The 15,689-nt window shown below is 34.8% G+C and overlaps 1 protein-coding gene across 2 annotated transcripts in view; it reads right to left on the bottom strand.

Annotated features, from left to right (window-relative positions):
* Positions 1–2,375: 2,375 nt before the first annotated feature.
* LOC149783949 (FAS-associated factor 2-like) overlaps positions 2,376–15,689 on the bottom strand; it is a 100,131-nt gene continuing 86,817 nt past the window's right edge. For both annotated transcript variants that reach the window (XM_089932082.1, XM_089932081.1), the window contains exons 11-14: positions 14,628–14,709; positions 11,135–11,224; positions 10,268–10,411; positions 2,376–8,930 (exon numbers count right to left, since the gene is read on the bottom strand). In XM_089932082.1, the coding sequence (XP_089788208.1) occupies positions 8,751–8,930; positions 10,268–10,411; positions 11,135–11,224; positions 14,628–14,709 (496 nt within the window). In that variant the 3' untranslated portion in view covers positions 2,376–8,750. The remainder of the gene's footprint in view (positions 8,931–10,267; positions 10,412–11,134; positions 11,225–14,627; positions 14,710–15,689) is intronic.

Here is a 15,689-nt window from a genome sequence, read left to right as displayed (position 1 = left end):
CGTCCGTGTCTACAAATTTGTTAGACCAGTTCAATTGAAAGTTTATAAATCCCAGTTCGTTTTGAATTTCGTTCACGCAGTAAAGCTATTTTTATTTAGAAAGCGTAAAAACGGTGTATATAATAAACACAAAACCGCATTCCTGTTCTGTACTGAGTAGGAGAGAAGAAATCATTTGATATGGCTTATGAATACATCTCGGCCTTACGGTCTCGACGTATCCTAGTCCGACAAATCAGTCCCCCATATATGTGATCATACTGTTGGAACATGTGGGTCTGATGTCACCTGTTCATTAAAATGTGCGATTTTGCTGCATGCAGATCTTTCCGGAACAAACCTGCGTACATTTAAGATACAATCGAGTGATTAGTAACAGCATATCTGGCGCGAAATTTATAAAGGCCACAGGACAGAGGGTTGTGCTATTCCATATGGATGTACAAGTCACCAAATAGAGGATTTGCTCCGGACATATAAAAAATGTAGATGTCACCAAAAAAAACCCCAAAATTCAGCTGACGGTATCTCAACAGTCGCGAGAAATACCGGTTTAAGTGTCTAAAAGTACACTGATGTGTGCAGACAAGATTTTCTGCAAACATTTACAGATTTTATGTGTGTGTGATTTGGATTTTTAACGCAACTTTAACCATTTTTCAGTCATATCGCCATGATGTCTGCAGTGTGACAGTTTATAGTGATGTCCAGAGCTGGTGCATCAGTCCGCAAACATGTAGCATGATGTCCTACCCAGTCACATTATCCTGACACCAGGACAACCAGTCCTAACACTTGCCTCTGAATGAGGAGCGCCAAGCGAAGCAGCTGTTCGTACCATATTTTTAAAGCCTTTGGTATGACTCGGCCGGGGATCGAACCCAAGACCTCTCACATCGGAGGCGGACGCTCTGACAACTAGGTCACCAGAGCGATCAACACATTTTATTATACCCCCTAATCCGCCAATCAATATCATCACTGTTGAGGTTTTGATTTAACAGCACAGGCGTATCCCTCTCTATACCAAACTCGTTCTTTCAGCCGACTCAAAACAAAATACGTGTACAGTTTTGTGTATTTATTGAATTGTTTCCAGAAGTACGTCCAATTTATATTTGATTTTGTATTTCCAGTTATTTAATTTTTCATTTCTTGTAATAATAAAAAAAATGAAAACAATATTTGGCCATGCCCCTTCATTTTGCATGCGTGTTTGTTGGATGATAGCAAAATGGATATTTGTCCAAGTTTGCGCCGGACGGAACGACGCACTGGTTGAGTGTCGCCTTCAACTCCCCAACCCGATGGGTAAAGGATACCGAAAATATGTCCGAAATGCCCGTCTACGTACTTGGTGCCCTGAGCGGTCGTCCATATCATCTGTCCCTTAAGATGTCCTTGTGTGTTTATGTGCGTGGAATCTATATAACAATAAGGACAGTCGTTATAGTCCTTCTACCATATACTTCACATGGACCGTAAACGTGTGTGTATAGGGCTGTTCCAGCAACTATCACCTATTACCCATCATCCCTCGTCCATGTGTTGGATTGTAAAGATGTTAATATTGGATTGTAAATATAAGAAGTTGTCTTAAATTAAGTGTTTTAATGTGTCTGTGTTTATCAGTAAGAAGGTGTGTGTCCAAGTTTGTGTGTTTTCATAAAATAACAGGTGTGCCTCATAATACTACAACGCCATTACCTTACATCCACTCTTACCTGTCGGTTTCTGTGTACGAGTGTTGAACAGTAAGGATGCGGTTTGGGTACTAGAGAATTGTCAAAAATGTACCATGGTATCCTTATTAGTAAAACTAATATTCTGCAGCATTGCTGTCTATCTTTGTTTTTCTAAGTTAACTTAAGCACCCCCATCCCGTTTTAGCATCCATGTCAATATACCCATCCACGAGTGTTGAGTGTGTGTGTGATTTGGATTTTTAACGTAGCTTTAACCATTTTTCAGTCATATCGCTACGATGTCTGCAGTGTGGCAGTTTATAGTGACGCCTAGCACTGGAGCATCATGCCGCAGACATGTAGCATGATGTCCCACCCAGTCACAGGCCAACCAGTCCTAACACTAACCTCTTAATGCAGAGTGCCAAGCGAGGCAGCTGTTAGTACCATTTTTGTAAGTCTTTGGTATGACTCGACCACGGATTGAACCCCCAATCTCCCGCATCCAAGGCGGACGCTCTAACCACTAGGCCACAGGAACCGTCTACATGAGTGTGAGGGAAATCGATTTAAATGCAAAAGGTTAACATAGTTATTTAAACCCAGAAAAGTGGCAACACTGACAAAAAAGTGATATCTTTGTCTTATCTGCACAGAAAAAACCTTCAATATAATGAAAATAGATCAACATCAGAGATGCATCAAGTTTTATTAAAGTCGAGAAAAATTAAACTGTATAATTGTTAAAATATTCATTTTTAAAACATTATCTGTGCAAAAGTACTTGAATCAACTTCTAATTATTTTCAATGATCTACAATTTTTTTGTATGAATAATACATATTTTTGAACAGTATAGCTCATGTACAGAAACATTAAAAGACATCTATGAAATCACTAAAAAATGAAAGAACAAAGAAATGATTTAAAATTCACCCTGATGCAACCCATTATATTTCTAATTAACACTTAGTCTTATTACTTTAAAATATGTACCCAATGTCCTAACTTGAACATATTTTCATAATTCCCTCCATTAAGAGTTGTTTAGTCTGAAACAAGCAATTTGCATTATTGATGCAACAAATAAAAGCATGAACACAATTCCAATACATCTGTATATGTACTGGTTATGAAACAAAATTATAACATTGTAACATATCACAATGTACCAAACTTAATTAAATATTCTTTCCCCAAAGGAAAACTTACCTAATGAAATCATTCATGCATCTTAAATGTATTAGTCGAGAATCTTCAAATGTAAAACAGTACTTAGTTAATGCTGTCCTACATAATGTCAAAGAGTGACAGAAAAAGCTAGGTTTTTGCATGTAACGTGCATGCATCTGCTACAGACCAAAATGTCAGAATCCAAGGAGTTCAAAAACATCTGAAAATGTCAGTATGAAAATATAATCTAGTCATTTATTTATGCATACAAACATGCCAACAAAATTTTCATTTGTCTACAGTTTGCAATGTAGGATTTTGTCAAAAAAGTTTTCAATGTTTTTGCTTCTTAAAAATTAAAAAACCCGGATAAAATGGCTTAAAAATCGTATCAGATCATCTACGTATGAATATAAATGTGCTAGCCAACATTCATGTGTATGTATTAAGTACGTTTTCTGCAATCTTGCTAATCCAACTCCTATAATGTGAATGCAGGACAGGAACAGTACCAAATCAAGATGACCCCATTGCAAGCAGTGGCCACAAAACACCAACATCCTTTTGATTGTTACAGCGCTAATTTTGATCGATTCATCCCAGTATACTGTCAGCTAATGACCTCCTAGTATACTATTGACTAATTACACATCAAACAATATGTACAACAGTATGTATTCGCTTGCATCCTGCTTGTTATTCACTGACCTACCAATGGGATCTTGGACACCTGCTGATTTTGAATAAAAACTTGAGAAAAAAATTCCCTCAAAATTAGGTAAAACTTAAAGCATTTACTCAACATTGCTGTCAAATTGTTACATTTTTCCACCAAGATTATAACTGGTAGAAGTTATAAAGCTGGTAAGAAAATGAAAAATCATTGGTGGATGAACTGGAGTACAAAATACTGTATGCCAAACTAGCAATAAACACTGGCCAATAGATTGGCATGGATCTGTACCATGTCGACTAGTGTTGTGAATCCTGGCCATTACAGGTGAAACAATACACCACATATTGATACAATTCATGATACAAAGCCTACAATATGATACATTAATCGATACACATATCTACTTAATGGTCTTTTCATCTTTCAAAGATCTGTCAGTAATAGGGTGGTGCCATTTTATATGTGTTGACATCTTGGTTGTATTTCCAGCATGCAGACAACAGACAGACATAGTTTTGTCAGTAATAGGGTGGTGCCATTTCATATGTGTTGACATCTTGATTGTATTTCCAGCATGCAGACAGACACAGTTCTGTCAGTAATACGATGGTGACATTTTTTATGTGTTGACATGTTGGTTGTATTTCAAGCATGCTGACAACAGACAGACATAGTTCTGTCAGTAATACGGTGGTGCCATTTCATATGTGTCAACATCTTGGTTGTATTTCAAGCATGTAGACAACAGACAGACATAGATCTGTCAACATATTCATATGCCATTATCATCTTTGTCAAGAAAGAAATAAATAAAAATTACTTCCAAACAGACTAACTGTTAGCCAAGATTGAGTTTAATTCAACCTCTCAGGCCATGCCGGGCCGCTCCATTAAATCTGATGTAGATCTATTCTCTGCCACCACACCCTGGACCCTTTGTGTTGCACTGCATTAATGCTTTAAAAACTTTTTATTTCAATTTGGAAGCCAAATGGTGTTGTCTTCAAAACAAAAGAAATAGTGGTATTTCCTTATGCAAGGAAAATCTTATCTAGAACAAGTCTGAGTATGGCAACAGAAATTATTGACAACACCCACTCCCTTCTATAAATTAACAAGGAGACTATAATTAATTTTGTTTGGTATCTGCTCTTTTACCAATTCAGTGCCAAATAATATATATATATATATATATATATATATATATATATATATATATATATATATATATATATATTCCAACTTGTTCCACATGTATATAATTGCCACTTTGCGGAAGTATATTTGTTGCTTTGTATTGTATGGATCGAGTTCTAATGCAATACTTCAGGTGTTCATGTAGTGAATAACTACAGATGGTTCTGTCTGCTGGTTAATAACAACCACTAATCAGAACTGATTGTAACATATTACACTGCATGATACATTGGATGTGTAACCTTCAAATTTAACCTAAGTTGACAAGATATGAAGCAACAGATGTGCTTTGTATAAAAATGATTAAATCAGCAGTAAAAGTATTGATACCACACAACTAATAATTATTCACAGCTGCTGAAGATTAAAGTACCTTGTATATTGCATCATCTGGCACAGATTCTTCACCTCTTGTACCAATATGGAAAAGGTATTAAGTCACTGAAATATAGATTTATTTTTTCACCCCCTACTGGTCACAATACTTTGTTTTGTACCATGTCTTCTAATGTTGTGAATCCTGGCCAATTTACTGGCTTGGTTCTGCACTATACTGATCAGTGTTCGTGAATCCTCACCACTATATTAGCTTGGTTCTCTACCTAGTTTAGCGGTGTTGTGAATCCTTGCCTTGGGATTCTGCTTTAGTTCCAAGACAACTGATCAACCAAAGATTTTAATCAAGTGGAGATATTTTCCTTATTTTTCAGCAATGTCATTTTCACATCCTTGGAAATGTTTCTCTACATTGTTGAGTACACAGAATAATCACTTATACAAGAGTATTGTTGTTGTTTGGGGTTTAATGTCATTTCTCAGTGCAAGACAGGCCATACATGGAAGCCAGTTTAACTGGATGAGGAAGAACCTGGGAAAACCCTGATAAGAACCACCAACTCATGGGAAGCTAGTAGCAAGCTTTCTCACATACCCAAACTGGCTGAGCCCTGGACTTGAACTCATGCTTTAGATCACTCGGTTGAAAAATCAAACCTTTATTTGTATATTAAACTCTAGATATAAGAAACAGATTTTAATTTTGACATTCTTATGACCAGACAACTATACTATATCAACAAGTAGTGTTCAATTTTTAACCAATATGTTTTCTAACCAAAACAACTGTTGCTACACTTTTAAATATAGTATATAGTTTTAACAGCAATAAATTACAATTAATAGTTTTCTATTCTAGTCCACTTGATTTCAGTGCAACAAAGTATACAAGAATTGAAATATTTATGAAGAACTTTTCTTAAGTGGTTATGATCTGTATATATCATAGAAACAGCACGGGTGAATAGTAAGAGTTAAGTCCCTTTGTATATCATTGGCTTTCAGTTTTAGTGGAATGTATGCAATTCTGATGTACATAAATATTGTCTAGCATCACAGTTAAACGTAGACCATAGTCTGGTGTGCAGTTTAGAATATGTTTCCAATTTAAAACTTCTTGTCTGGTTTTCTGGACTGTTTTGTTTATTCCAAAGAAAATAAAACTTTCACACCTGTAAAGTTACTATTGTGCAAGGAAGGTAACCTGATTAACAAGAAGAGTGCAGTTAGTTTCTATTGTGTCATGTCAATCATTCATGACCAAAGCTAATTATATACAATTATAATTAAATAATTAAAACTTGTAATGTAAGATGTTCTACGATCAGTCATATAATTTTTACTGTATCTGCTATATTGCCATTTTACATTCAACGTAGTAACAGAAAAACTGCATCCAGTGATGACTGTGCACACTGCTTGGCATACGACCGAAGCTTGGCATACGAACGAAGCTTGGCATACGACCGAAGAGTATAAGCTTATTAATGCAATTAACAAAGTCATTTGTAAAGACTTGGTCCCCTGCAGTACAGCATCAACTGTTAAAAGCAAAACAGGGACATCATCTAATGCTGCAAAGAGCATGATGCCACTGTAATTATGAAGAACATTTCAGACAATTATTTACCCCAAGGAATTTGCCTTATTTAGTAAGAGCATGTAGCAATTATATGATTTGATAGCAATTACATTAAGCAAAGGATAAAGAAAGCGTTGTTCATTAATGGCATGTCAGATACAACATCAGCCTAAAGGGGCCATAAGTGAATGTGTGGTCTAAACTGCTTGCCTCTACTGTTCACTGCCATAGCACCTGTCCATGTGGGTCCAAGGCTTGGGCTTGAACAATGTGGGTGTGTGAGAAAGCTTACCAGTAGCATCCCATGGGTTGGTCGTTCTTACTGTAGTTTTCCAGTGTTCTTCCTCCACCAGTTATACTGGTTGCCATGTGTAGCCTATCATGCACAGAAAACTGGTGCTAAACCAAAAACAACAACATGAGACTAAACTAAATGGATACATGTAAGAGATTACTGTAGAATAAATTATCTTCACGGAAGATGTACTTAATGTAAAATTATAATAAGACCACCAATTGTCATCACAATGTTTGCATGAATTAAAATACTACTCCAACACTACTTTTTATTTTTTATTAAAAAATCCAGGATGGTTATATCAGCGAAGCAAATTTATCTCAGCCAAGCTGCATAAGGTTCGAGCAAATATATTCCAATTATTATTGGATGATCAGAGGATACTCTTTAGTTCTGATTCCTAACAACGGATCAGTGCTTACAGTAACACAACACTTCAGAATCTAATGACCATTTCTAAACCTTACAGAATAACCACTGATACTTGCTTGAAAGTCTAGACCCTTGACTGCTGCATAATACAACTGCAGATCAGGATTTTAGCTATGATGTCGTAATGGTTGAAATAACGATGTGATCCTATACCTTGCAATAGAGCAAATAAAATTACTACCAAATACAAAAACATGACTGTAGTTAAAGTCCACTATTTAAGTAGAGTTACGTTTTTCTGTAAGTTTGGCTAATTATCAAGTTATCAAATATTTTTTTCACAGATGGCTGAAGAAGTGCTGGGTGTGAATCACACCTGGCTGTTCCACTGATGCATATAGGCTTGTAATACTACCCTGTCTATAAAGCAGTAGTAACAATTAGGACCTATGTTGTGTTTTCGAAGTGATTACTCATAGGACACTGCAATGAACCAGATCTGTCATTACATCATGCGATGGCAGATCTAGGTCTGTGCAGTTTGTAGTTGGATTCAACTTATAAGCAAGTACAACTCTGTAAATCATTCAGTCCTGGGTCTGGGAAAATGTTCCTCGATCATTTTGGCAATGAAATGTTCGAAAACAATTATGATATTGTTTACTAATTCTTTCATAATATATGCGCTGAAATCCAGGTAAATACTTTATACATACCCTTCAAAATTACCTGTGTCTCTCTTTACTGTTTTTCTATTTTTTGCAAAGGCATCCAATAAAAACAGAATTTTATCTTCACCAAGTCTACCATTTGGGTATATTCTTTTTCCTGGTTCTGTGCTTCATATGTACATACATTATGCTGGAGTACATACTGCAAATGGAATTTTATACAATGAGTTAAATAATCTTCTATTTTTTTGCCAGCCATGAAGGGCAAAAGATACAACATTTTCAACATGTTTCGCATATTTAATGGGATTCAGTACATACCTATAAATCCCATGAAGAAATCATTTGACTGATTCATTAAACCACAACATCTGAAATTCATCTATATGCCTTCTGGCATTATGACTATGCTAATGCACAAAAGAATGTAACAAGATGATATTCCAAATTCCAAGGGTGCAATCTCTGAAAATTACATCACAGCCATATGGAGCCCAATATCAACTGCATCTTACAACAAACTCCATCTTTATGTAACGTGATTCTCCCCTTCAATCTGACTGTAAGCCAACATATCTTCTCCACCAAGTCCACATGAAAATCCAATTGTCTTTTTCTTTAAATTGTCCTTTTCTTCTTTGATCTTCCATTTCTTCATCCTGAACAAATAGCTTCCTCCATTCTTCATTTTGCATATCCTGAAATTTCCACCTTCAACAAATCCACAGAGCCTGAAGAGGTCTTTATCTTTCCTTTTGCCTCATGCTTCATTATCCTGAACGAATAACATTTCATTTTTGCCAAGCCCACATTCTGCAAATGAAGGGGGATCTGGTTTGTCTTGTTCTGGTTGGCATGGCAACACTCTTCGAGGAAAGTTTGTCACTATGTGAAAGTCATCAGGGCAAACATCATGACAAAATGCGTAATAATACAGATACTGAAAAAAAAGAAACAGATACAAATTAAAGGAACTAATTGTCAAAAGAAAGAAAAAAGAAGCATCAAGTATTAAAATGAAATAATGCAAGAGGAGGGATTTTTAGCTGATTTAGGACTGTATTATCCACATTACTATCGGACTATCTTGGTCCCTGCACACGGTTTGTTGTAAGTGAAGGATACAGTACCCTTGCACGGATTATCGCTTTTCTTTGTATAAATCTTCATTTCAAACAACAAGAAGAAAAAAAAAAAATTTTATTTTAAGCAGAATTATATCAATAACAAATGGATACTCAAACAGATAGTCTAGTCCAAAACACCTTATTCAATAACAAATGGATACTCAAACAGATACAGTCTAGTCCAAAACACCTTATTCAATAACAAATGGATACTCAAACAGATACAGTCTAGTCCAAAACACCTTATTCAATAACAAATGGATACTCAAACAGATACAGTCTAGTCCAAAACACCTTATTCAATAACAAATGGATACTCAAACAGATAGTCTAGTCCAAAACACCTTATTCAATAACAAATGGATACTCAAACAGATAGTCTAGTCCAAAACACCTTATTCAATAACAAATGGATACTCAAACAGATACAGTCTAGTCCAAAACACCTTATTCAATAACAAATGGATACTCAAACAGATACAGTCTAGTCCAAAACACCTTATTCAATAACAAATGGATACTCAAACAGATACAGTCTAGTCCAAAACACCTTATTCAATAACAAATGGATACTCAAACAGATACAGTCTAGTCCAAAACACCTTATTCAATATGTAAAGAAAAAAGTCAAACTAGGACAATTATACAGACACCTTTTGATGAATGTTATGTCAAAATACCTGACATGGGTCTTTGCCATGCTAAACCTTACACCAAATCTGCTTTTAATTCATGAGATCTTTTACAATTTACAAAGATGAAATAAACTGCAGGCCGAAAACACAAATCGAACTGGGCAACAAGTTTGTCAAGAGTTCCTGGAAAAAAAGCAATAATCGATCTTCATCTAGTTCATCTTAATATCAAACTCCATTTTCAACTCGTTTTCAAAAAAACCATGAATGGGTTAGACATGATAACAAAATATTTTATGAGTTACAATTTAGATATTTGATTTAGTCACTTATCAAAGAAATATAAAAAGAAATACAAAGACAGAATTATTAAAAAATTTGTCAAAGTTATTATTCAGTGACATTAAGAGTCAAACTTAAGCAATTACTGCACAGAAAACATATCAATTTTCTGCACATGAGTATAATTTCTCTCTCTGCCCCTACAATAAGTTTTTGCTGTGTTTTTAACTTACTTTAGTTGACTGTGATCGTAAAAACCGCCTTTCGAGACGAGTTCCATCTGGGACCTTAAGCACAATGCGTATTGCATCTTCATGATTTACTGGTGGCTCATCTGGGATTTCATTACGAAGTTTTTCTTTCCTTTCTCTCTTTTCCTGACAAAACATTTTAATGTTTAAATAAATATAATACAATTTCCTTAAAATATACCACATTTTATCTTATTGTTTTACTGGTGTTGGGATATTTTGTTATCAGGCAAGCTCAAATTTTCTAAGAGCGAATTCAATTTTCCAGTCAGCTTGCTCCAGGCAAACTGACTTTTTAAAATATATGGATCCCTGTTTCAAATAAAACATCGTTCCTCTGCTCTTTGTAACGGATATTTCAAATAGTAGTTCTTTAACAACTAAAATATTATTTTACAAAGTGTAAAACGTTTCATAGTGAAACGGCTTAACTTAAAAGACATACATGTTTAACGTTACTTGGACTATTACATATGTTTCAATGACAGGGTAATCTATAATATAAAAGTTGTGGAAGAAAAACAAAGAGGGAACAACGAAAAAATCTTATAATGAGAACACTACATGTCTTTTTCTTGTTCTTGTCAGACAATAAAATGTTTATATCAATAATTAAAGAGAGGGCATCTATAATTATTGTAAGGTTCAATGGTTTATCAGCATAACAAGAATCTAAGATATCTCAAGTGTTATTGCATTCATTCTCTCTCAAGTAAGTTTGTGTGCCATGTGCAAATCTTGGTACTTATGGTTTTCTACCATGCAAGAATTATAGAATTTCACTTGGTTTGGATAGCAACTTGGAAGCTCTTCCACTTCACTCGGATGCAAATAAACTAGTTAGATTACCTGCTGCAAACGGAGCTCTTCCTGCATTGCTTCCTGTTTTCTTCTTTCTTCCAGTTCTGCTTGTTCCTTTTTTTCTTGGCGTCTTCTTTCCTATAAAGTACACACAAAAGGAAAATCTCCCCAGATGAAAACCCATGAAAAAAAAATTGAGATAAAAGTAATGGATAGAATTAAATTCTTCAAATAAATAACAGTTTCATTTTTAGATAAAGTAATGAAGTTAATAAAGGCATTAGAAATGTCAAGATATTTAAGAAAACTCATAAGTAGCATGCACAGCAGTCCAATATGTAGATGCCATTTATATCTGCTGTAACAGAGTAAGTACAGTTGTTGGGTTTAATGCCTTTTTGTTGTTTTTTTTAAATGTCTTTTTTCAACTCATAATAGGCTATATAGGTAGCAAGTGTATTTTATGATGCAAGAATCCAAGAAAACAAACAAATCCACGTGAAAATACAGGCAAGTTTTCTCACATACCCATGTTGGTTGAGCTGAGAATCAAACTCATGTGAACAGAGGTCTGTAAAAGCGAGTGGTTTAGATCACTTAACCACCCGAGGCCCCTTAGAACAAGTATGGTATAGTAACCAAATCTGGAATCATGAAACAGTTATAAACAGGGGTGAAAGGATACACCTCTGCCACATATCAATATATTAGCATAGAATTGGTTTGGGGGCTAGTGAGTTGAACATCTTCTGTTAATTTAAAGAAAGTGAATGGGTGTTGTCAGGAGTGAACGAGTTTATGTACTGCTAATAGTTCCAAATTTAAAAAAGACAAACATCTAATAATTATTCAAGACTGCTGAAGATTAAAGTCACTTGTATCAATTTGTATAGATTATTCATCTCTTGTATTGATATGGTCAATATCGATATACAAAAACTAATTGTTTCACTTTATTACCTGTAATTATGCATCCTTATATTTTGTATTTCATTTCTAAAATTATATTTCAAAATATCAGCCTTTCTCTTATAAATCAATGATCCGAAAATGAAAAATAAAGAAAATAAGTCTTAAGCACGAACTGTTGGTCATGTGACTTGAATGATGACTTGATTACTTAAAATAGTTCAAAAGTCACATGATCAAGTTATTGTTATGATTTTCCCTGACTGAATGCTAAAAGTACTCTTTAAATTATTATCTGTTAAACTTTGTGGACAAACTTGTGAATTATAGCTTCTGGTTAATATAGCCCTTTTATTTTTAGTACAATGCAAGTACCAGCAAAATACGGTTAACTTTTTATGAAATAAAAACAACTTAACCAATATCAAGTGAAAATGATAAAGTCCATGAAAAACATCTCCTGATGATTACAATCAATGGTCAAATAGTTATGATGAACCAACCATCAAGTTTTAACTTTAAACCATTTCCCAAACTTAATTGTTTTTCTTAACCACTGATGCTGCTCCAGTAGCCTAAGTGGTTAGAGCAACCGCCTCAGGTGCCAGAGGTTGCAGGTTCGAACTCTGGCCAAATCATACCAAAGACTTATAAAAATGGTACTAACAACTGCCTCACTTGGGGCTCAGCATTAAGAGGTTAGTGTTAGGACTGGTCGGCCTGGTGTCAGGATAATGTGATTGGGTGGGACATCATGCTACATGTCTGCAGCATAATGCTCCAGTACCAGGCATGACTATAAACTGCCACACTGCAGACATCATAGTGATATGACTAAAATTGTTAAAGCTATGTAAAAAATCTAAATCACACACACACACAACCTTAACCATTGATGATTTTTCTCAAACATCTCTGATACTGTCCTGTACATCATTTAACAATAATGTATGACCAGTAGAACACATTTAACCTAAGTGACTTAGGACAGATTACTGAATAAAACCAACTGGAAATTCAAGTTTGTGGCTGGTTTTTTTTGTCAAGTCTTAGGCAAGCTGACCATAAGACCAACAAATAAAGTAAAAAGGTCTCTTTAATGACTATTTAGTAAAGATAAACGGTCTCCCCTTGCTCAAAAACCTGGTGGACTGAACCAATTAAAAGGTAGGGCAAAGTACAAGACATTATTTTATACACTGGTATCAAATTTTCATTCATCAATTGCAAATTCTGATTCATAAAAATACTGCAACTTGGAGAAACCAAGTTTTCTGAATAATATATATTCCCTTGGTAACAGTTACCCAATTATAATACATTAGAAGAAAACTCTTACATTGCCATATTCACTAGCCAAGGTTCTGATATGATAATCCTATCTACACATTGGTGGATCAAACATATTTTAGTCTTTGTCCTAGCGATATCTGTTAGATTTCATGAGCTGCCTCCCTTAGTATCTGATGCCAACTAACCAATGGCATTTAATAATGTTGCACTCTACATCGGCTGGAAATGGTATAAACAAGTGATTAAAAAGGATACTTTGTAAGTTTAACATCGAAAGTATGACTACGTACCAGAGGGAAGCCATTATAAGTGTATTTGAGTGAAAGGTATTTGCACAAACACGGAACGGCAGTGTAAAATTGCTTATTAATCAGTCCATTCAAGTTATGTGCTCCCAATGTCTTGATCATATAGGAACAGTGTTCAAATTTGAACAACTTAATTTTGATTGGATGCGGTGGCTTGGGTTATCATATTGAAGCCTTGGCTAGCAAAGATGATACATTGCAAATCCAGCATTCCTAAGCTAACAATTGATCTGATATAAAATTTTAAGTCACATAAAAGTGGTCGCCCTCTAGTGGAACTGCCACCAAATCCAATCAATGGATAGTTACCAATGAAGCAATTTTTCATGCCCTTCCTTGGATGTAACTGCAGGAGGACCTGGGAGGATGTGCCAATATTCTGGTTTAGCAAGTATTATCAAAAAAATATATTTGATCCAGAACTTCAAATACTTAAAATGTACAAAGACGGTTAAGAAGTGAAGGATGTTTCAACCCCTTACCACAGTTGGTCTGGTCTCTAGTCTCCCAACATGAGAAGCAGTTTCAAGTCTGATGTGAAATATGGGCTATGGTTATTCCATGCAGTGATGCAGTCTATAGATAATTTTGGGTCCCATAAATCACGCAAAGTAACAAAACCACCACTGTTACAAAGCTGCTGCCCAACAAGGAAGATAGCTGCTGTGATACTGACATAGGTTCTACCTGGTTGAAATGACTTTTGAACTAAAAGTAACTGATAATGTCTAATTGGTTTTCTTTTAAACTATTTTGTATTTAATAAAAGACCAAATGCTTAAAACATTTTGTTCAATTGTTTTAAATGATGTTTTTTTTTATTTTATGTCTGTATAAACTGCAATGAAAGATAACTATGTACAAAGTGGACATGCAGCTGCCCTACAGTCTGGTGTGTGTTATAAGTGACTGTGAACATTTTCTAAATAGCACTTTGTTTTGCTGCAAGAAACCTACTAAAAGCCAAAAACAAATTGGATAACAAGGTTTTTCCTTTTCATGCCAGTCTTCTTAATCTGCAAATCACTTACTTTCTCCTGGTCAGCTTGGAGGGACATGAGATAAGCTTGGTCCTGCTCATTCCTCAGTCTTTGGACCATAGTTCTCTCATTTCTGTAGAAAGAAATCCGACAGTTAAAAATATGTACATATGGATATTTCTGAATGAAAGATACAGATAGACAAAAGAATACCAAATTTATATGACCAAAGGTGTAGGGACTCAGAGAGCCCCAAGATATGGACATTTTATATATACATATATTCTTGTTTTACTTGAATCTTTCATTGTCAATTGCTACGTTCACCTTATTTGCTATTTAATTTCCATGTACATTTTTATGTTATATCCAAGTTACATTTCAAAGGCAATTTATTTCACAGCAATTTTTTCCCATTGTTTATAATGTGGCCCAAAGCAAATATCAAGACATCAGTTACATGACAACATATTGGAAATTTAAAGCATTTTGGTGATTCTGATGTAAAAGTAATTTAAATGATCCCAAAAGATGCTCAGACCCTCCCCCATGTAAAAAGATCCAGGCAGTGTGGGTTTTAAGAGACACAAGACATAATTACAGAAAAGTTTCACAACAAATTCCGATTTTCTTCGCAACTTAGGCATGAACAATAATTTAAAGAATGTTGCTTATAAATTTCAATTACAAATATTGTTACACCATGGTCTAAAGAGTAATCAGTAAAAGTTAGTGAGTCATTTTATCTTACTGTAGCTCTTTTACACCTTCAACAATCCTCATATGATAAGAAAATCGAACAGATTATCAAATGATAGTGTCCTGTGGTATTCTAAAGGCTTCCAAAGACTGTAAACTAGATATATTTTGCCTTGCAGTAATAGCATCAAAGAAATGAGAATACTGATGGACTGACATAATTCCCATGCTTTTCTAAAGATAAATCTCCAGTTCATTTCCTGGTTTTGTCCAGGATGAAATTCATTTTGTCAAGGTTCACACATGACAATTATTGAATTGAATCAAAGAACATTTTAGCTTACAAAACATACATATTTGAAGTCAAAAGCTGTTTCTATTTCATGCCTGTTGCAAAACAACTAAGTCAGATAT

This window comes from Sinohyriopsis cumingii, chromosome 14 (assembly GCF_028554795.1).
Source record: "Sinohyriopsis cumingii isolate HCF-2022 chromosome 14, ASM2855479v2, whole genome shotgun sequence".
NCBI classification, from domain to species: Eukaryota; Metazoa; Mollusca; class Bivalvia; order Unionida; family Unionidae; genus Sinohyriopsis; species Sinohyriopsis cumingii.
Note: the sequence above shows the minus strand (reverse complement) of the source record. Positions and strands in the feature narration are given on the sequence as shown.